General features: G+C 39.3%; 1 protein-coding gene across 5 annotated transcripts in view; it reads left to right on the top strand.

Annotated features, from left to right (window-relative positions):
• SOCS5 (suppressor of cytokine signaling 5) overlaps positions 1–18,327 on the top strand; it is a 92,836-nt gene extending 74,509 nt beyond the window's left edge. For 2 of the 5 annotated variants that reach the window (XM_080408312.1, XM_080408311.1), the window contains 2 exons: positions 7,833–7,924; positions 10,322–18,327. In XM_080408312.1, the coding sequence (XP_080264438.1) occupies positions 10,334–11,944 (1,611 nt within the window). In that variant the 5' untranslated portion in view covers positions 7,833–7,924; positions 10,322–10,333 and the 3' untranslated portion in view covers positions 11,945–18,327. Of the gene's footprint in view, positions 1–6,440; positions 6,521–7,832; positions 7,925–10,321 lie in introns of all 5 variants that reach the window. The other 3 variants (XM_080408310.1, XM_080408309.1, XM_080408313.1) reach the window with 3 other exon arrangements.
• Positions 18,328–23,179: the final 4,852 nt, after the last annotated feature.

Raw genomic sequence — 23,179 nt, 5'->3', positions numbered from 1 at the left:
AAAATGCCTAAAACGTGAAACTTGGCAGAGACACAGATAAAGTCACTGCTGAGGACTTTGCTTTGAAGAAATTTAGTTCTGACTTTTCAGTATTTATATTTAAACTGTCTTGCACAAAAAATAAAATAAATCTGAAGTATATTGATGTCGTGTATATATTTTATTTATATTAATTTGTGTGTGTGTATATAATTAGACACTTGTTGGTTCAATAATATAAAACACTGCAAAGCTAACAAATGGGTATGTGGGGTTTTTTTCCCTTACTCCTAAGAAAAATCTTCCTGCCTCAGAGGGAGAAACTGTAAGGCTAATGCTGTAATTGTTTTGGGTTTTTTTTACTTGACTTTTAATATTGCAATAAAACAAAGGGCAGAATTTGAGAAAGCTTCAAATTTGCTGAAATGATGATTCCTATTAGAGGCCAAAATATGTTCTAAGGGTCTGGAAGACCTATTTGAAGTTGTTCATGCAGCCTACTTTTAGCTAGTTTCCAGAATGTTAGGGGTGTGTTTTAGTTGGTTTTTTTTTTTAATTATTTCTTTAAAGATGCACTGTAATTTGCTATGTGTCATAAGCTGTCACTGCACATGCTTTATATGTCCAATATACAGAATATCCAGGATGCTCTTAGTTTTGATTTTCTGGCATACTAGTCCATCATTTTGAAGTTATAATAACAACTTTAAGGTAATTTTTGGTGGCATTTGAAAACCAACATTTTAATTCCACTGCAGTTTAGTAATAGCGTTGATGTTGCAGTTGGCTGTGCCGCAGCATGACCCAGCACAGCAAGGCTCGGTGGGTGCTCTGTGGCAGAGGTTGCAGGTACAGAACCATAAAGCATGAATTCCTTTCAGCTGGAAAGTTGCAGAAAAATGTTTCTGATAGCTCTTAACTGGGTATAGTCTAGGATAAAGTTGCCTGCGGATCAAAGTGAAAACATGAAACAGGCTAGACCTACTGGCAGCCTTCCAGCTTCTTCTCCTCCTTCTTTGCAGGGTTTATATTCTTCTACCTACCCCGGCCCAGCCTAGGGAGCCAGGTGCTTGCTGCCAATTAGTCTTGTCAAGACAGCCCAGAGCTTCTCTTGACAAGCCTGACTGCTGACAGCAGCTGTGGGGTAGTCTTAGGCAGGATTTTAACCCCTTGCTTGCCAAATACTTTGCAGGTTAAATCTACCCTGGTGTCATTCTGCAGTTATTCAAATATGCTTCTATTTTATGAAAACACATTTTATACGGAAACTGATCTAAGGTTGCCAGTGGTGCTGTAGTGATAGAATTTACTTGTTAAATTTCAGGCATGAAAGAATGTAAGCTGGTAGTTAAGTCATTATGAAGGTCACCTTATAAGTTTGTGGATGCTATCAGAACTGTCCGTCCCAGGCCACCTTCTGCTTGATGTAGAGCATAGCTGTAGCTGGATAAAACACCAGGCTGGTCCAGCAATTCTCTTCTCAGTAGCTTAAAGTTTAACCTCTCTTAAGTATTGCAGTGGCACAAGGGAGTTAGACCAATTTATAGGTCATCCATTAATATAGTTGAACTGTGAATTACAATGAAATGTTTCATATTTTTAAACATTTAAAGTCACTTACAATGCTGCAAAGACAAGATCATTTTTAGTTGGGGAATTTTCATGAGTTGTGTTGTCTTTTACATGTGCATATGACCCTGCTTCTATGAAGGGCTTTGCTCCAGTAATGTTAGCAATGAACAAAAAATGCAGATGGTGTCCATAAAACCTCAGTGAGTTTTTAATTTTAATCAGAAATGGCAAATTAATGAACTGAGCAACTTAGCAAGAGGTTTTGTTTGTTGGAGGTTTTTTTAAGTGCATGTAGCAATATTTAGTCTTCAGGTTAACACTGACTCCCTTAATGTAGTTCCTAAGAAGTGACAGCTTAGGCTGTCACTCTTCTCAGTTGTGGTTTGAGAAACTTTTGAACTTTTGGGTTCCATTTCACTCAAATTGGAAGGAAGGGTGGCTTTGTTTATATGTCTTGCAAATTCTATGAATAACAATACTGCGTTTTCCTATGTAGTCGTCATTGTAGATATATCGCTAGAGAAGGACAAGTAGAACTTTATATATCAATTTTAAGCAGTTGCAGCTAGCTAGTTTGTATTAGAGAATATGATCTTTTGTTTGGTCAGATAGAAAGGAAACATGGGAAGTAGCTGGGTGCATGAGAAGAGCTCTCTGTGTAAAAGTGATGCTTGTAAACTGGTGGGGGGCAGGGGTACAGTGGTGAGGGAGAAGCATTAGGCAGGCTGCTGAGGTTTTGAAAAATGTAGTGAGAAGAAATAAGACTCTTAAAACGGTATAAATTGATCCCAGAACAGAGAAACTATCTGTTTGCAAAATAGCCAATTTGCAACTGAATGAAATGCTCTGTTTACAAAATATCTTAAATTGGATGTTTCTACTGAGTTAGTCAAGGATGTGGGATATGATTGACTCGTCTTTTCAACTTTGCTTCCAATTTCCTTTGCTTTTAGTGAGGCGTAGCTATTAAGGTATGTTTTTCCTTAACTTGGAACTCCCAGGAATTACATATGAATAACCATTATATCAATTTGAAACCTATTGATGTTTTAGAACTTGATAGCGAAGGATATGCTTTGTTAGTGTTCTTAAAAGTAGAAACAAATTCTGCCCTGTTAGGGAAGAGCTCCGTAACTTTTTTTCAGAGTACTTCTGGCTTTTGCAGAGGTCATCACGAGGGCTGCTGTACTTAACTGGAACACTGACTGGAACCATTTATTCTGCCCACATGAATTTAAAAAAAAGTATATCGGCAGCTTCTGTTTGAGGAGAGTTAAACATAGCAATACAGAAAACATGATTTCAGCGAGTCGCCAAGAGTTCTTTTCCATCACGGATACCTTACTTTGCTAACTTAATGCTTTTTCTTTTACTTTTTTAAATGTTAAGGTGAAGTTATAAGTTGCCTACGTAGGGTGTGTGGAGGTAATGTTAAGGAAATTGCTTCTGTTTAATGCTGCTTGTGTGGGTTTACAGGTTATAATGAGTGGCCATCAGGATACTGCCTAAATGATTTGAGTGTGTCTTTAGTTGGAATTATTTAATATACATCATTGTCTTGAATTTGCAGAGCTTCTACCATACATACCTACCAGTATGTGGAGTTCTCAGTAATGTGTGTAGCATTATTTCTGTATTAATATCTGAAACTTATACTTGCTGTGTGTAGTTCTGTGGTGCTTACATAATTAGAAATAGTAGCTTTTTTCATGATGGTTGTATTGTTATCCACTAGACTTGTGTAAGTACAGGGAAAAGAGTACTTCAGAAACAGCTGTCTCTTTATTTTTGGTTCACTGTAGTTCACGTTCTGTTCTTCCATTGATTATTTTTCTGTTTCAGGGATTTTAAATTTTCTGAAAAGAAACTAAATGGATGCAACTGTACAGTATTTTCTAATCTAACATGTGAGCACATGTCCTGACATTGTCCTCTTTTGAAGCCCAAAACCTAGTAAGGGGCTAAAAGGATGTGTCCCACTGTTCGAAATATCTTGGAATGGTATCGTTGAACTGAAGTTACCAATGTGTAGTTGCTTGGAAAGAAACTGGCAGAACATCAGATATCAAAGCTAAAACTGTTTTTTGCTCACTGTGAATCTGTACTGAGGAGGAGGAGATTGCTACTTACTTTCAGGTTGGAACAATGGCAAAATACTACTGGTTTTGACTTGACAGTCTGCGGGCTTAAGTCCTTGAAATTTTTAGCTGTCCCTGTATTTTAGCAGGATGCATCAAGCCAACTCAGCGTTTTATTTTTGAGGTAAACAATTTCAGTGGCTGAAGTTGCAACATGAACGTTCAAAGCAGTAGCTTATATAAAGTCCTAATCTCTCTCTTTGCAGCCAGAGCTCCACAGCTCGTTAATATATAGGCTTCAGATTGAGGTTTCTCTTCAAAGTAGCCATCTAAGGTCTTTATATCGTGAGCAGAACTAACCAGTGCTGCCGTGGAAGGAAATACTCTTGCCCTGGGTGCTGCTTCCTCCCTCCTCATCTGCTCCTCCCTTGTGTTAACATGAATGTTTGTACAGGAGTCATAAACCAGATGGAGTAAATGATCGAGACTTTTTCTGAGAATTCATTTTAGTCTGGATCAGTTCCTTGAGCTGGTTGACTGAGCAGCCATATGGTGTACAGACCACCTCCTGCACCAGCACAGGTGGCCAGGAAGAGGCTGATGCCATTTTTTTTGGTTGCAGTGCTGACTTAACGCCAATTTTGTGTGCTGTTGGAACGATGGCTCAGTATCTTTTACCTCTTCTTGGCAGGTTTGAGTTTTGATTTGGGGGTTCAGACCTTCAGATTCATCTTTCAACGCAACTGTGCTTCCAAATTATCAGAGCCTGCTAGGAAAAAAAAACAGTAGTGCTTTGCCCTAATAAGGCTTTCATGAACACTTGAGACACTTGGCCCCTTTACCTTTTCTAGTTAAAAAAAAAAAAAAAAAATAGCAGCCACCTCTTCCTCCTGGCCCTCCAAATCAGTTTTTCAAGCTGTCTGCAGTGAGCACATTTTTGCGTGTGTGTATGTGTAGAAAAATGTGTGGTTCTACTTAAGCCAACATATTCCTTGTTTTTTAAGAAATGTTGTCTCTGGTATTACAGCAGTAATTCATTATTTCTGGAATGTGTAATGGAAGGGAGGAAATTGCTTTGTAATCCTTAGTATTGCCCTTTCTTCCTTCCTCAAGTGGGTTGCTTTCAGTGGTAGGTGTTTGCCAACCTTATTCATTTTGACTGAATAAGGTTGAGGAGAGCTTATGTGAGCAGCTTTGTTAGTGCATCCCGAGGAGCAGCAGCCTATAGCAGGCATTTGGCAATGTGCAAGTAAGACGTTAACCTCTTCAGCGAGCATACCTTAGTGGAAGCAGATGTCTCTGATAATCGAGTCTCTCCTCACTGCTAAGTGAGTCTTTTTTAAAGTAAAGAACAACCCAAATAGAAGTGTAGACTCCCTTAATTCCTTTTACTTCTGCCTCCATGATCCAAGGTGATGCCTACCAGTGTCACTGAATGTGCTAGCCTGCTTGCCTGTGCTGGTGCTAGCACTGAACTAAACAGTGTGCAAGGAGCAGAGACTGTGGTTACTTTTGCCTCTTTCCCTCTTTCAGGTTACTGGGTTTTTTGACTTGTAAGCTTTGTCTGGTTTTGTTTTCCTTCAGTGTTTTGTCCTTGTTATCTTTCAATGTTTTAAAGCTGTCATCATATAGAAACACCAAAACAAAGAATCTTGTAAAGTCTTGTTTTTGAAATAAGTGTACTACACCTGTTTTGTAAAGGGTCATGCATTATGCATTATCAGCTTTTGTGAAGCTTATACATTTTTAAGAGTTAATATTTTGAACATAATTTACCATATCAACTAACTTTTAAATTGGGCAACACTAGGAGAGTGAAACAAGTGTATTGTCTTTAGGACAGAGCACAGCCTTAGCTTTGTATATTCCTCCTAGGAAGTCACAGGAGGAAGGTTCTGGCTAGATCTTGTGACACTTCTGGAAAGCATGGTCTAGGTTTTCACAGTAATCTATTAATATGTGGGGTATTTCAGGATTACAAACAAGTTGTAACTATTGTCTTTATTTAATTCATAGTGCGTAAGTGGTTTTCCTAGCTCTCTTTGTAGTTTCATCATTTGTATGCTCAGAATACTTGAAAGCTACACTCACACAAACTTCATGGCTTTGAACGTCTCTGAATTTACTGTAAATGGGAATATAGTGTTAAGATACTGCTGCTCTTGGCTTCTGTAATCTCTGAAGAGTGCTTACTACTTTACTTATGCCAGTTTGAAGTAGATAGAAATCTTTATTTGAAAAGAGATTGTTTTAGGAACATCAGTATAACTTTTTCTTAGAAAATCTACTAATTGATGAATTCGCTTTGTGGATTTTGGTGGAATTAAATTTTCTGTTTCAGCTACAGTAACTGCTAGCAGTGCTCCTTTGTAAAACGGGGATGGCCTTAGGGCCAGTTCCAAAGTAATTTGTATTTTGTCAACCTTAGCACTGCCACAAGAGATCTGGGAAACCTCACATCTGTTGCATGTTGATTTATACTAATTTAAAATTGCTAGATTGAATGTTAAATACTTTACCAGTGACTCGAGTTTTAGTGTAACACAAGGTTGAGAGGTTTGAGACAGTCCTCCAAATTCAATAAACTTTTCCGTTAGTGAAGGATGGTTCCCAAAGCAACTGCTCCCTCCTGGAGCCACCAGGCCACTTGTCCAGCAGGCTGTGTCAGCTGGCCGGCAGTGCTGGTGTGAGCGGCGGCACGTAGCGTTCACGTTTCTGAACAGAACTGAGGAATAATAGTGATGTATAAAATTGAGTACCATTAAGCATGACATTTCAAGATAAGCGTCCATGTCCTTTTTGTATTTTTAGTGAGTTGAAATTGTTAGCATGCAGCCCCTTTGCCACCTGTGTCCAGGAATACAGCATTGTGGGTTTCATTGGGAATGCAGGTATGCCTCCCGAGGCCTGAATGACCTAACGTGTTAAGTGAGGCACTTCTAAAAATTGTATAGCCCTTACGCCAGCAGCTTTATCTTTCGTTTGCTCTGTTGAGGCCTTATTCTAAAGCAATTATAGTAGATTTTACTGTCTTGCATTTTGTAGACTTCCTAGGAACATAACGGGGAAAAAAGAAATGGGTGTAAAACATTAACGTTGCAAAAGAAATTTACTTTTGCTTTATTGTTTTGTACTGAGATCTTGTACTTGTAACTCTGTTGCTCTGTGGAAAGGTTACTTTCATGGAATCTTTCAATACTAGTAGTATGGCCTAACTGAAAGTGTTTCAACAATTTTAGTGCTCCCAGAGGAGAATGGAAACTCATAATGTTTAGTACTTTTCTGACATTAGTCTGGAGTTTCTGCCTAGGAATAGTAACTTTTAATATTCACCTAGTGATTGCTCAACCCCATAGTTTTTCATTCCAATAAATATGCATCCTATTTGAATATTTTTCTTCCTGTTGTGCTTGTAAAGCTTTAACATGAGTTCCCAATGATTTCTGTTAACACTTAGTGCTGTCCTGGGCTTGGTTCTAGAGTGGAGAAGCAAATTATTCTCTGTCCTGTTACTTTAAAATTTCTGACAATGGTACGAGCATACTAAATCCCTCAACTCCTCTTGGATTTCTGAAAAACAATGATGATTATTTTAGGAAAGTGCTGACCTACTCTTTTAATAAAGAACTTGTCTTGTATTCCACTTACTTTCCCGTTTTTAGAATCAAGGTTCATATTTCTCTTGCTTCACAATCATATAACATCCTTGTGGCAAGTACAGCAGTTGCTTACCTGGAAAAGTAATATTAGAAAAGTGTGTATTTTTAGCTGCCTTTTGATGTGATATAGCAGCTGGAAACAAGGAGGAGAGGCAGTATGAGGTGATCAGACAGCACTGCCAGCCACAGCTTGGGAACCGCTGCTTTGGACTTGAGACCAAAACGTGGGGAAACCACTGTTACAGGCCTGAGTATGGCCACTGTGCCTGGCGCTTCAGCGATCCCAATGCTGTGGCTTCGCTCTTGGTCCTCAAAAGCTTCATTTGAGGGTGCTCCCCTGGACTCTATTTGGCAAAAGTTTTTAATGGATGAAAAACAAAGTTCTGTGAAGCTTTTTGGTTTTGTTAATACGCATTAAAAATACATGAGCAGGTGGTTGCATGCACACATTTAATATGTAATTAGTACCAGTGACTGGTTGTAAATATCTAAATTAAAATATATTCTAACAACTAACAAAAATACCATTTTTCTCTTTCTGTAGTAATCATGTCCACAACTCGGAGAACGAATCTAGCAAGCTCATGTTGAGGTATAATCTCAAGACAAGATACAGTGACTCATATGCTTTTCTGGGTAAGAAGGGTATCTATATCCTCTTGAGTTTGACAAAAACTAGTTAACCTCTTAAATTTAACTTGTGAAAACTACAGTCTGTCAAGCCAGTATGATGGAGGTTTTGTGGGTGGGAGGGTTTGTTTGTTTTTTTATATTCTTGAATCTTTCTGGGCAAGTGTAGAGAACTTTCCAGCTATCTAACAGTTTAAAGACATTCTAACCTAATAGCGTAATGGAAGAGCAGTAATAAGCAATCTTAGAATAAAAGACACCACTAAATAGTGTATGACTGGTTAGAAAAGTAATTCCAGTTCATTGTCACAAAGATATGTACAGTTTCTAGCCTGATTTCCCAAGGGAATGGGGATTATATACTCTCTTTTCGTTTTCCCTTCCCAAAAATGTTCACCATCTCTGTGACTAGGAAGAGAAAGAAGTGTACAACTTGAGAGAAAAGTGGGCAGAAGTGAACCTTATATACACTGTGTTGACAGGCTGGCAGCCAGACGTCATGCGCTGCCTCCTGGTCAGTGTGGATATTCTGAGACACCGCAGACAGCTATGGTTATTGCCGTGGCACGATACCTGGGTGTATGGTTTCTACAAATCTGTACGTGAGCTGACTTTGTTAGTTCTGCTGCTCTTAGAACTCCCCCGGTCCCTCAGCTTGGTCCAGACAACTCCAGGAAAAACAGATTTAGGATTTATTTTTTTTTGTTCAGGAAGACATCACTTGCTCATGCGATTACACAATTTCACTTTCACGTATGCACTGAACTCTATAGCATCTTCTGTGTATAAGATTTCTCTGCAAGTGTCTCCCTCCTTAATAACTACTAGGGTGTTACTCAGATTGTCAGTAGCACTGTGTTCCAGGTAGCTTGTACTGGTAGTCTCCAGAGAATGTTAAGGCCTGATTTCCCCACTTATCCCCCCACCTCCCTGCATCCACACTAAATTCTTAAGGTTTAATTAGCTTGTTAGGTTTGCTGAAGTATCTGAGGAGGGGGTGGGGAAGAAAGCCCCTTTTGCTTTCTGTTCCTGTAACAGGTGTTTCAATTCACTGTCCTTTCATGATTTTCATGTAAGCTGTACCTCTGACTCTCCCTGGTCTCAGTGGATTCTGCTTATAAAGTCGTGGGTTTACTGCTGTCCTTCTATCTTAAGGGATTTCTAGTTTGGATTGCTAGAGTATTGCTTACTGGTTTATCATCCACATTATTTCATGAGACTCGGTGCATGCAGTAACTGCTGCTGATTCCTTCCTAGCTGTGAACAGAGAACAACTGCAGCAACAGGACTGTTGCTTCAAAATACGGTTTCCAAAGAGCAAAGCAGTTTCCATTAAGAGTTACATTAGATAAAGATGACATGTTTTAGTCATTTAAGTTTAGCACTTCTCTCGGAACTTAATTAGACCTAATTTAGCTTGGCATTGCCTGACTTTTTTTTAGTACGGAATTAGCCTGTTTCTGTCTGTCCTAGGGCAGTCCTGTGTTTTTGGCAGTCTTGTTCCAGTTATCAATTTTGGTTTATAAAGTAGTCGCGGAATACACACTGCTAATATTTTTATCTTTTTACTGTATCTTCATGATTCACTGTCATTGAATTTCTGCTGTGGAGCTGCTTTCTTTTTAAGTGCTCTTACTAAAGATAGAACAGCTCCTTGGGCTCTTTCATTCTTTTATATCTGTAATAAAACCAGACAGTTTGGGTTTTTTTTTTTTTGTTTCATATGTATGGCTTTTATTAATATAATGGAGACTTTATAATGTTAAAATTCTGCTGATACCTTACAGCCTTTCCTTGTCTTTTAGTGATTGCTTCATTTAAGAATGCTTTCCTCCTAAATTTCTGGTTTTGTGCTAATTTTTTTAATCTTGTCAGTTAAAGCTTGGAATTTATCTGACCTGCAGCTAGAGCTTTTGCTTTTAAGTGATGTATCTGGACGTTTGCAGTGCACTTCTTGGATTTCACTAACAGCTTTCATAGTTTGGAGTGATTTGAACAGTTCTTTTTCAGGATCTGTTTTATTGCTGCTTATTGGAAGCTTATCAGGGAGTCATACCTTACGTATGACTTATAAAGTCTTCCTAGAACGAAGAGTTTTAGATGGCATATTTCCTGTCCATCAGATACAACTATGCAGACCTACATATGTGCCTACAGAAAAATGGGAAGGCCTGCTTGTAATTTCCCAAACATTTTCTTCATGGTGATTTTTCTAAATACCGAAGTGGTGGTGTGATGCATGTCACTTCCACATAACCATACAAACGCTGGGGCACTTTTTCAAATGTGGTGTGTTCAATTAACAGTTGTCTTGTGTCCGTAATTTAATTGATAACTGAAGGTGTGTCCTCATTTTTTTAAACTATATGTCTATTTTAACGTTTCTTTTCCTCTTGAATTTAGATAACGTAATCCATGGATAAAGTGGGAAAGATGTGGAACAATTTCAAATACAGGTGCCAGAATCTCTTCAGTCATGAGGGTGGAAGCCAAAATGAAAACGTAGTTGTGAACTCCAGTAGTTGCTCATCTGCTAAAGAGAAAGCTATCCAGATAACTGATTTGGCTCAACAACAACCCAGCAGCCCTTTGAGAGAAAACATAGCTTTGCAATTAGGTTTAAGTCCTTCAAAGAATTCGGCAAGGCGGAACCAAAACTGTGTCACAGAAATTCCTCAGATTGTTGAAATAAGCATTGAGAAAGAAAATGACTCGTGTGTCACCACGGGAGCTAGACTTGCTCGAAGGGACTCTTATTCTCGGCATGCTCCTTGGGGTGGGAAGAAGAAGCATTCCTGCTCTACCAAAACCCAGAGCTCCTTGGATACTGAAAAACGATTTGGTAGAACACGAAGTGGTTTGCAGAGGAGGGAGAGGAGGTATGGGGTGAGCTCCGTCCATGATATGGATGCCGTATCAAACAGGACAGTAGGCAGCCGTTCTCTGCGACAGCGTCTGCAAGATACTGTGGGGCTGTGTTTTCCCATGCGGACTTACAGCAAACAGTCCAAACCTCTGTTTTCTAACAAAAGAAAGATCCATCTCTCTGAACTAATGCTTGAGAAATGCCCTTTTCCTGCAGGCTCAGATCTGGCTCAAAAGTGGCATCTGATTAAACAACACACAGCGCCTGTGAGTCCTCATTCAACATTTTTTGACACATTTGATCCTTCCTTGGTCTCCACAGAAGACGAAGAAGACAGGCTCAGAGAGAGACGTAGACTTAGTATTGAAGAAGGGGTTGATCCCCCTCCCAATGCCCAAATACATACGTTTGAAGCTACAGCACAGGTAAATCCATTGTATAAACTGGGACCAAAGTTAGCCCCTGGTATGACTGAGCTGACCGGGGACAAAAACATAACACCTCCAGGGAACTGTGACTCTGAAGAGGACACAACAACACTTTGTCTGCAGTCACGCAGGCAGAAGCAGCGTCAGATGTCTGGAGAGAGCCATGGCCATATCAGCAGGCAGGGGGCTTGGAAAGTGCATACTCAAATTGATTACATCCATTGCCTTGTGCCAGACTTACTTCAGATCACAGGTAACCCGTGTTACTGGGGTGTGATGGACCGCTATGAAGCAGAAGCACTTCTGGAGGGTAAACCCGAAGGCACTTTTTTGCTCAGGGATTCTGCGCAAGAGGACTACCTCTTCTCTGTGAGCTTCCGTCGTTATAACCGATCGCTACATGCACGCATTGAGCAGTGGAATCACAACTTTAGTTTCGATGCCCACGATCCCTGTGTGTTTCACTCCTCCACTGTTACAGGGCTTCTGGAACACTACAAAGACCCTAGCTCTTGCATGTTCTTTGAACCGTTACTTACTGTATCTCTGAACAGGACTTTCCCCTTTAGTCTGCAGTATATCTGCCGGGCAGTAATCTGCAGGTGCACTACGTATGATGGAATTGATGACCTTCCTCTACCCTCAATGTTGCAAGACTTTCTAAAGGAGTATCACTATAAACAAAAAGTCAGGGTGCGATGGCTGGAGCGGGAACCTATAAAAACAAAGTAAACGGAAATCAGAATAAGCTTCTAGAATACGCTTTTTTGTGTGTGTGTTACAGTTTAACTGCAGCGAGCGCACCAACAACATCTGGCTTTTCTGCAATATCCTATTTAAGCTGAGTGTTAGTATCCTGTCAGATGCTGCCTGCTGTTAATCCAACTAAGTTGTGATGCCTCTTGGAAACAATAAGCAGACACAATTCTGCACGTTTTTCATTAAGGCCTAATGAAAATATTTTTGCTAATTTCTAAATATTTTGTTTCCCTTTTATAGCTGTAGTAATTGGATGAAGAAACTATGAGGCATTTTCCATGGGGCATTCGTGTAATGCTAATAAAGAAAGGCTTTATTAGAGGAGCATTTTTGCTAATAACTGAAGTATTTTTTTAAAATTATCTTCTTTAAAACTTTCCACTACTCAAAGTACTAATTTAGCTCACAAACAAGTTTCCAAATACTAGTGAATGAGAGTATTTTCTTTTAATGAAGAGCAGTTCATTAGCAGCAGTCCATTAAGAGGTAATGGAGCTTTGATGCTAACAGATGAATCAAGCTTTTCTCAGTGTATAAGGTTTCTTAATCATTAAGACTTGAATATGCCTGCTCAGTACTGTAATTCTGTTTTAAACACTTGGAGATTTAAGTGGCATTGTTAGAAAAATTAATATTGTCTTGGACAGTTAAAATACCTTCCAATGTGAATTACTGATTCAGTGGCAGGACACGGGATTAGATTATTGCCATGGAACAAAAGGTTGCGCTTTTTTTTTTCTGAACAGAATTTGCTGGCCTCACTGCTAGCAACTTACAATGGAAGGTAATAGTGAAGAGGAAAAAATATGTTTGATTATTTAAAGACATCTGATATTTTTGTGGAGAAAATGACAAGTGACTGAATTATTATAATCAGAATACAAAATCTGACATATCTGAAATAGATGTCAGGTTTCAAAGGTACTGTTACACTTTATTTGTAAATATCTTTCCATGTTTTAAAGTAATATGCACTGATTATAGTTTCAACAGGTTACTTGGAAACAAGATTCTGAGTTCTGTTTGCTTATTTAATCGGAGATGGAACTTAAAATAGTTCTGTCTTAGACATTTTTGCACTAAAAAATTTATTGGAATGCCCTGACCCCTTTTAATGTTTTGTACCAATTAGGAGTGCTCCCTAGTTTCTTTACCAGCTGCTACAGTGTGTTATTACTTCTCTATGGCAGTGACCTGTGCGAGGTAGGGAACATTTTGGCTGCAAGTACAATAAACGTTATTCTTGTATGCTACACTAACCCTTCTATTGATGTATTTTTCTGCTTGCTGTGCCTTGTTCTGGCTTTTTGTGCTAATAAAGTACAGTCCGTTCAGTGTTATACTTGTATATCTGCTCTGTTTTTATATATTCACGTAACTTGTAGCAGTTAACTGAATTTTTAATAGGCTTTTCTTAGTACTTAGTATAGGTGATGCACAAATACTGTGCCATTGAATATTGGTTGGTCAGCACATCATGTTTCTGGTTTTTGTTACATGCTTACCAGAAACCTAAGTGTACACCATTGAATAATGTTTCTGTAGTCACGGCAAAGTAATGGACTTGTCTGCAGGCATAGAGCATTTCACAGTTTTTGTAATGTAAAGGATAAATGTTAAGCAAAAAGTATTCTAAAACATTATTGATCCCCTTTAATGGTTGCTGAAGGTGTTTCAGCTTGTTACATAGCTAACTGCTAAGCTTAATGTTTTGATACTCCCCACTGAGTAAGGAATGGCTATTCCTGTAAATTGACAGTACAGCAGTGGCATTTGTTCACTTTTAGACTATTTTAATAAATAGATGTACACACAAACTGGCCAAATGTCCTGTTTTTACCAAAGAATACTGTCAATTTATGTTGGGGTATTTTTTTTAGTAAAAAAACTTAGAGTGGAGAGGTGCAATTTCTGTTCTATCAAATATTTATCCCAAGCTATGATAAACCAAAGTATTTGACAACTTCATCTGAACTTAAGTAATGTATACATTTATGTTGGTAGAGCTTAAAACTTTTACATCACCAGTGTCATCATTTTTTCTTGAACTCACAATGCACCTGAAGGGGAATGATTTAAATAATTTTGTAATGACTGGAACAGCACTATGTAGAAGCTCATACTGCAAGGAGTTAATCTGAAGCACCCAGAAAGCACTTTAAAACACGTGTTTATATGCTTGTGGAAAAATTGTGATCCCGTTATGCATTCTTTGTAGTAGCTTATCTTCTTTCATGTGTTAAAAGACTTCAACTGTTAAAATGGAACTTTGTTTAGAATATGTAAATACTAAGTTTGTGTAAGTATGTGTACAAATGTGCTAATGGTCACTTAAGTTTTGAACTGTATGTGTGTCATTGGATATGCAACTCCTGGCTTAAAATCTGCTCTAAGCATAAAAAGAGGGAGGGGAAAAAAAAAGTCACCAGCATGAAATCACACCTAAGTGTACCTTCACTGTGTCATTCTCACTGTTCCCTCTGTTGGATCTGAATTCCAGATGAGTTTACTTTTAGATATTGCTTTCAATATTAGTATCATACAGTCAACCCGCAACCAAGCTTTGTCCCAATGTAGGGACCTGGTTTTTGTTTACACATGTTGCAGTTGCTTGTCATAAACTAGCCCATGAGATTCTAATTGTGACATTATCAATGTGTTCAGGAATACACATTCATTTAATTTTTTTATCATGTGGTGGAATCTTAAAAAATAAAAACCCCAAACCCTTATCTCAGAAAGTTTGCTCTTGCATTTGTGTAAATAATCTTTATGGAGAGGATTTATTGCTCCCTTAAAGCACTCAACAAAAAAAAAAAATATTTCTCTAAAGCTTTTTAAAGCCTTGCTTCACTGAAATATACAGAATAACTTGGTAGTGTGGTTTTTATCACTTTTTAAATTACAGACTTGAGTGTTGGCCACTCAAGTTGCAGTGTATTTCCTCATGAATACATTTTTCAGTTCTAAAGGCACTAAAATGTTAGTATGTTGAAAATGCAGTTGATTCCTCATTTCTGTTTGAGGAGTATGCGAGTATGCTTTAACTTTTAACCTGGTTTTGTTTAGAAAAACCTTTACACATGTAGTCTTCAAAAGTTGTGCACAAACCACTGATTTTTATCTTTGTTTAACAATAAGATTGGATGTAATAAGGTATGCTAACAGGATTCCAATCTAATTTGGTTACACAGCAGATAAGTATTTGAGCCTGTCTTGCAAAGTGTTCTTTCAAGGTGATTCTCATTTCTGCAGAAAGGGCTATAGAAAGGGCTTACTCGGTAGGAGTATTTTGCAAGAAATCTTACAAAGAAAGTCAGCATCAGCTCCAGTTTACAAAGATATGGAAATAAAAATAATTTCCATAGAACGTGTTATCTAATGTTGGAAAATTATTGTGTAAATAAAACAATGTAATTAATGCATTAACGTACAGCACATAGCGTTTTTTTACTCTTAACTTGATCATTGTAGAACAGAATTGGATTTAATGCCCTAATTTTTTTAATTCCAGAACTTTTTAGTAATCTATTTTATGTCCCCATGGAATTGGAGAGAAATAACTGTACTATATTTTGACTATATATGAGGGTCTGCGGGTTGGGGTTTTTTATCCGTTTTAAAGGCATTACTCTTCTGAAAATACTTTTAAGGACATATAGACACTTGTCCAGATAATTTACTTGTCAGAATGAAACTTCCCTTAAAATAAGTTACAAAGCCATGTTTTGCATTTATGTATTTTAAATTTTGTGTGTATTTGAAGACTTGTTGCTTACAAAACAATAGTCTTTAAATCAGGAGCATGTAGTCTTTGGAAGACCTGTCTGTGTATCCTTAGTGTTTGATAAGATGAATTCAAGCCTTTGCTAGATGTCATCCTGGCAGTCAGTCACATCCTTAAGTCCGTATTTAACTTCAAGGTTCTGCACTACTTGAAAACAAGCAAAGATTCTGAGTTTCTGTGATACGAAACCAGTTTGCTTTAGTCTCCATGTGCAAGCCAAAATATTTGCAGAATGCTTTAAAGCTTATCTCTGCTGCAAAGTTGCACATAAGGCTGAAGCTGTCAAGTCAGAAGTTGCTGAGTACCAGATGAATGTGTGGGGAGCATGGTTCTTTGTTTTTCAAAGCTATCTTGAAATACAGTATTTAATGGAAAAATATGAACTGAATCTTCTGTGATTCTTTCTAAAATAACAATATTTGTCTCCTTTTTAAACTGTTCACATTTAAAATTACGAAAGCACTTTTTGAGTCTCATTTTCCTAAAATGTTGTTGTGAAATGTATGTGCCAAACCTTAGTCTGCAAGAACCTATGTAGTCCATATATATATGTTAATAAGATGCCTCCAAGCATGTGTGTGTTCATTGTCTTTTTTTGAAGCTACCTGAAGTACACCAATATGGTGAGCATTAATATATTGGAATTCTAAAAATTCTCTCTAACTTTGTGCGTGGCATGCATTGCAAATAAAAGGACTATTTTATTTGTATCTTCAGCTTTATTTATATATTACAGCCAGTTGATTGGTGTGTGTTTTCCTGCTATTGCCACACTTGCCTGAGCAGTTGTCTCCTGACTGTGACCAAAGGAGGTTTTTTTTGTTCGTAATTGCTTTTTAAAAGGTCTTACAATAGACAGTAATCAGTGGATTTTTAAGTGTTAACTCTTGCAAAGCATGGTGTAACACTGCTAACTGTTCCCCCTTTTTGCAATATTGATGTACAAAGAATCATTGACCTTGACCATGGGTTGTCTGCCAAACGTGGTTGACTTAGTATGTCTGAATTTCAAGCTTTTTTTCATTGTTAATTGAAAATTCTACCCATAAGGGCTTTGAAAAGAAGAAGTCTTGATGTTTTCACAGCAAGATGCATACAGTGTTGTGCAATGAGGTGAGAATCTCTTGAAGGTGCTTCTTAAGAAGTTTCCCCACTCTCACTATGTCTTAAATCAAGACTCTGTAAAAGAAAAAAGCTCACCTCTTGATGACTTCAACCTTGCAATCATTTAAAGACTGAAAAGAAATCTGGTGCTTTCACTTAATTTGCTTGCATGTTGCCATACTGATTTGAGTAGTTGTTTCAAGAAGCAAATTTTCAATCTGTTATTTCAATGAAGCATTGCCATCTCTTATTTTCATAAAATATTCCATTTACAAAACTTCTATTTCAATAGGATTTTAACCATCTTTAAATCTGTTGTTATCAAGGTAACTGTCATGTATATGCTTTTCAATTTGAATAAATGTTCACTTTGTAAATTTGAAGCTACAGCTGTTACCAGCTAAGTTTCTTAGGTACCAACAAAATGTATTTATGAGCCGAAGAAGCTCCTGGTGCTTGACCTTTTTTTTTTTTTTTTTTTTCTCCTGTCTTCAGTAGGAAAAAAATAACATAATTGTGTAAGTGTGATATAGCTAATGTTTCAGATCTCCTTATTAAGCACACACAGCTACACTGACAAGCAAAAACATATCTGAACTTGCTTGTCTGGAGTAAAGCAACCTCTTATTTCTCAGCAGGAGTTGTAACTTGGCGGCGTGTTGGCAAACAGGAAGCAGAATTAGGTTTTGTTCTGTGAGCAGCTGTTCAGTTGAACATGGGGTGTGCTTCCTGTGCGATAAGGTGTGTTAACTTCTTAGAGCCCTGGGAATTTTAGTAACTGTTGGATGATAGAAAAGTATTTGGCTGCTTTGTCACTTCTTGCTTTCGTACGTGTAGTTTTGCAAAAGCATGAAGAGATGTATTTATTAAAATTGAATCTATGTAGTCACGAACTGTATAAGCACTACTTTGTAATATCTTTACAGAGATAGCAAATAACTACACGATTATATTTAAACTGTTTGGGGAGAATGAATAATGACACTGTGGGCACAAATTAATTCAGATTGCACTATAAACTTTCTTACCAGAAGCCTTCATTCTTACAAGAAACTATGCGATCGCTGCACAGAAAAACTGTAGCTTTTGATGATGCGCTCTTTGGTAGGTGTCCAAAAAAGCGGCACCCAGACGGTCCCTGGACCTTTTCCTGACATTCCAGTTGAAGGGGCCCTGGCAGGCCCGCCGGGCACTCGAGGAGCTGGCTGGCAAGTGTGTCGTGCCAAGCGTCACCCGATGCCAGCACCTTGTATAACTGCGCTGGTTTAGGTCTCCTTAGCTTAGGTGTTTTTTTAACCCGCTACAGCTTAAATGTTTCTCCACCCTGCCTAATTTGTCTTTGTTGTCTGGTTGCCAAACTGTCTTGCATCTTAATATAGTAAGAAAATAATGTGATTTATGGCTACCCAACCAGTGTATTAAGTAATAGATTACTCTGTCTTAATAAATGGGGTATAAACTACCATACTGTTTTCTTTTTATATTTGTTTGGGAGCAAAAAGCTGTGGGTTTAATGAGTTTGTTTTAAACTCTATACTGTAAGTACACATTTTTACTAATGTTTAGTTATCATACATGTCAAAGGGATAAGTAGTTAGATCAAAATAATCAGTAACTCATGTTTATCCCAGTCCATTGTTACATCTAAAAAACCTGAGCGAAGAGACCCAGAGACTGATAATTATCATCTTCAGAAGTTTTATACTCTGAAGTTCCAGAAAGCTCTTAATTTATCAAGTTTTCACTTAAATCTCGAAGGGGTTTTCTCCCCATTTGTGGGCTGGATACATGTTTCTGTGACATGCACATGTGTATTCTGAAGCATAGCTGCCGTGAGCGCAAGCTAGGGAGCAGGCGTAGCTGTCATCCTGCGAGCTGAGAGTTTTTCCTTTGTGCCTGGTGGGAGCTACTCCTGAAGCAAATTGGCGCAAACTCATAGATTATGAAAACTGGACAAAATGCTGCTGGTGAGGGGTTATAGCTGGGCACGACAACCGCCTGTTGTCGTGTGTGACAAGCTGAAAAAGTGGTGTGGGCTGCTCTGTGGAACTATTTCGGGCTTTTTAATTTGTTAATTATATATCTTGTAGAGCATTGCTCCTAAAAATAAATTCAGTCCAGGCTGCTTGGAGTCTGTGTCTCTCATCACTAGTGAGATAATAGAAAACCAAAACACTGAGAACAAAACTGGGGTTTGGGGCTGTTTTATGTAGAAATTGCCTTTGTAGTTGTAGCTTCATTGAACTATGCAAAAGGTTAATTGTCTTAAACTTGGCTGTAATAAATCCATAATTGATTTATAAGTGAAAGTGATGGGAATTAACTTACCTATTGTAGTGTGTTTGAAATATGAAGCTCTAAATCTGTTAAACTTTTGGCAGAGATTGTTATTCGTAATATTATATCATTAAGTATTTTGAACATTTAGGTAAGGAAGATGCAGGCACAGTGATGTTTTGAGTTTCAGAACACCAGGTGATCTGAAGCTGAGATGTCTAGAATCAGTCTCTTCTGTCATTTTCCCTAGAGGAGGGAATTTCAGGAGTCTGGGAAAGCTGTTTTGTGCTGTGACTTCTCAGGATGTCAAAAGTACATGAGTATCTAGAATAGAATATATAGGTATATAGAATATAGGATAAAGGCGCTAGAATGAACATGGATGACTACACCAGTGCAAGCTGTGCAGAAGGGAATATGTGTTGGTCGTCTTATTGTCTGCATGAGCGTTTCTTTGGTTACGCAGATCAAATGCTGAGAAGCAACACAAGAGCTTTCCACACAGTAGAGATTCCTGAAGCAACGTTACTGCCACTGAACCCAGGGGACCTGGACAAATGAATCCTTAAGAAAGGTTTGTGGTGTCACTTCACCTCTGAAGCAGCTGGTGGTGTGAGGAGCATTTGTATGGTTCCACGTCTGAGCTTCCCAACAGTCTATGAAGTAGCTCAGGTGTGGGTGAAATAACGCTGGCACTACCTGCTGGCGAGACTGTTCTCACTTCACTCTCTCTCATCAGGTGTCCTGTGGCCTCTGGGAAGTCAAGGTTTGTAAACCTTCACTAAGGGCTTTCATAAGTCTCCTCTTAAAACTTAGCAAAACTAATTAAAATTGGTGTTTATATGGGGTCTCTAATCTTCAGAATAGTGTTAGTTGTAGCTCTCATCTGTTAGGGGAAATACGTAAATTCATCTCAGTTTTAAGAGTGGGACACAGACTTTAAGGTCACAAACAGCTGCTTGGAATCAGATGTGCTAGATGTGGGGTGAGTTGGATGTGTTGCTGCTCACTAGCTTGGATTTCCCTTTAGTGAGAGAAGAACGAGGATACTTGATTCATTTGTGAAATAGCTCGTGCTCTGGTGATGAGCAGCGTAAGGGAAGAACTGGTCTGCATTATTTGGGAATTCCTGACGCCCTCCACTGAGCAGCAGAGCTGAGGTAGGTATGTGTCCACTCTCAGTATTTGTAATTCAGTGTTTTTACCTAAGTGGTAACTGACACGGTATGTACAACACACAGGCGTGTAGGGTGCTGAGTGCCCTCTGTTTCCTAACCCAGCCGTTTGTCGAGCCATAGTTTGGGTTTTCCCTGTGTAAAGTGTTGTTTTCTCTTTGCAAGCTGTGTTGTGGAGACCGGGGGTTTTCGCCTTCTCACACCTGTCATGTTCCTTTTTGCATCCAATCTGATAAGGCTGATAACCTGGGCGCAGTGTGCGAGGAGAATTTCCTGGCATGAGCCAAAGAATTGCTGAGATTGTTATCGTTCTGTACTACAGAAGCACCGTTTGCCTTCAGTTTCATTTTGTGCCAAGAAGAGAAAAGCCAGACTTTTTCCTCAAGCGGTTCATACTGTTGGGTGTGCGGATGGCTGATACTTAAGCTAAATACTTCCTGCCCGAGCAATGTATGTAAGGGTGCTCTCCTTCCCTCCTCCCCAGTCTGGTGCACGAGTTGTGTACTCTTGGTTGGAGGACACTTCCACCCTTGTTCTTCTAACTGTCCAGTTGAGCCAGATCTATCAACTTTTTGTTTGTAACCGAGAATTTGCTTTCTTGTCTCTGTGGGCATGACTTTGCATAAAGGCTCTGGCTTCAAGCTGTTCCAGATGTGCCGGAGCCACTGATGACCGTCAGATGAGTACTGCCAGTGTTTATGGTGTTCAGGAAAAAAATGGTGGGAAGCATTCTGTGAGCAGAATTTTATTTTAAAGCCAAGAGTTTGCAAGAAGCATCAACAGCTTTCAGATGTTTTTTCTGATAGACGTTAGCTCCATCTTGATTCCATGCTGCAAGGACTCTTAATCCTTATGCTGGGTCACCTCAACTAGATTTTTTTTTTACATGGGAGGGGAAAGGAAAAGCAGGGGGAAAGGTACTTGTAAATAATTGCAGCACAAACTTCAAAAGAACTATTTCCAAGACTGGTATCTGTATTGCTTCAAGACCTCCTGAATTTCTCAGGTGTCTGGTACCTCTCACAGGAATTTCAGACTGGCACCAGCTCCAGAGATACAGTTGCCCAGAAAAGTTGAGTAGTGCCCTGAAACACTACTTGGCTGCAGCTCTTGGTAGATGCCTCGGAAGTCACTTTCCAGCCGGTCATTGCATACTGCGCTATGTACTTCGTAGACATCCGTGCCCTCCAGAGCTTGCCCTAGGTCCCGGCTTCTGGCAGTTCAGACATTTTAATGAAGGTCCCATTTCTAATCCTTGTGCTTCTCTCGGGATGAATGCCACCTCATGAAACAGCTTAAGATGGTCTGAGGCTCTGAATGTGGCTCAGCCTCCCATTGCTTCCTGGGGAGACCTATGGTAAGTGGAAAGAGAGAGCCCCTCGATCCCCGCCTCGGACCAGGCGGGGAATGGATCTAGTGAGCTGCCCTGCTTTCCATCCCCTGGGTTACTACCCTCCAGAAGTCTCAGGCTCACAGGAGAAAATCTGGCTCGGTTCCCGCCTGAGTGAGCCTGTGGACCAGATCCCTGTGTCCTAATGGGGCCAGTTCTGACGTCCCCCCTGTCATGTGCAAGATGGATTCTGCCCAGCTGCCTTGGTTAAGAGTAATTGAAAAGGGCTTTCCTCAGGCTGCCTTTCCTAGAGTACGGAGACAACGTCTCTGCAGCCGTATCGTGAGCGGTTTGCGTTCCCAGCAGCATGGGGAGAATTTCTGCACTGTTATTGTCCCCTTTGGGTCATTTCAAAGGGGTGCTCTTGCTGTTCTCAAGACAATGTCTTATCATGTGCTTTGTAACTTGAGTCGGTAATAGCTTATTCTTTCTTTGTTTTGCTACAGCAAGTTTTGTCAAAAATAACTAAGCAATTTACTGATCAGTAACACTGATCAATGCAACGCTTCAGACCTGCTCACACGTGTTTAAATCGGCATCTCTGCTCGAAGCTCCATTCATTGCCCTCGGTCCGTGAGTCGTACGGTCCTCAGTGTTAAATTGTGGCTGTGCTTTCCTGTTGGGAGATACCCTAATTAACAGTAGGGATGAATGCCAAAGCCAAGTAATTAGATTCTCTGCTTGAAGTTTAGTCATCCCTCTTCCCCCGGGGACACGTTCCTCCCCTTTCGTTCTGGCATGCTGTTTGCTGTCTGAGCTGCTCAGTTAAAAGTTTGTCTGAGCAGCAAAGGCAGCTGTAGACACTGTTTTTCTCCTTCATCCTGCAACAATTGGAAACGTTAAGGACTTCCTTTCATTCTCTTGTAATTTTCCTCTCCCTACGTTATTTTAAAATATCTTTCCATAGGGAACATTTAAACTGGTTAGACATCCATGAAGATCAGATGGCTGAGCCCGTGGCAGCCATTCTGATGGTTGTCAAACTGATGAAAATGGTGAGTGGTACATGTCCTTACAGCTGCACACCCCCCCCCCCCCATCCCCCCCCTTCATTGCCGTCTTGACAAAATTACCTTTTGCACTTGCTTAACTTTCCAGTGAGGTGAGTTTCATTGTGCTAATTACTCTCTTTTTTCCAAAACTGCAGATGTGCGTATCAGAATTGTCCCATTTTAGCTTGGATATGGAGGAACTTTCGGTTTTCTATTTGAACATGATGGACCTGGTTGGGAGGACCTTCCACAACAGAATTCCAGTGCTCAGCTATTTTATCTAACGGTTGTGGTACCAAAGAGCTGGTAATGACGCCACCTATAACGAAAGTAAGAGGATGGAAATATTAAATATGGTGTTGTGGTTTAACCCCAGCCAGCAACTAAGTACCACACAGCTGCTCGCTCGCTCTCCCTTCCCACCCCCAGTGGGATGGGGAGGAGAATCAGGAAAAAGATAAAACTTGTGGGCTGGGATAAGAA

Source organism: Falco punctatus (genome assembly GCF_963210335.1).
Source record: "Falco punctatus genome assembly, chromosome: 12".
Lineage (NCBI taxonomy): Eukaryota > Metazoa > Chordata > Aves > Falconiformes > Falconidae > Falco > Falco punctatus.
The sequence above is the reverse complement of the archived record's forward strand: the minus strand, read 5'-3'. Positions and strand labels throughout refer to the sequence as shown.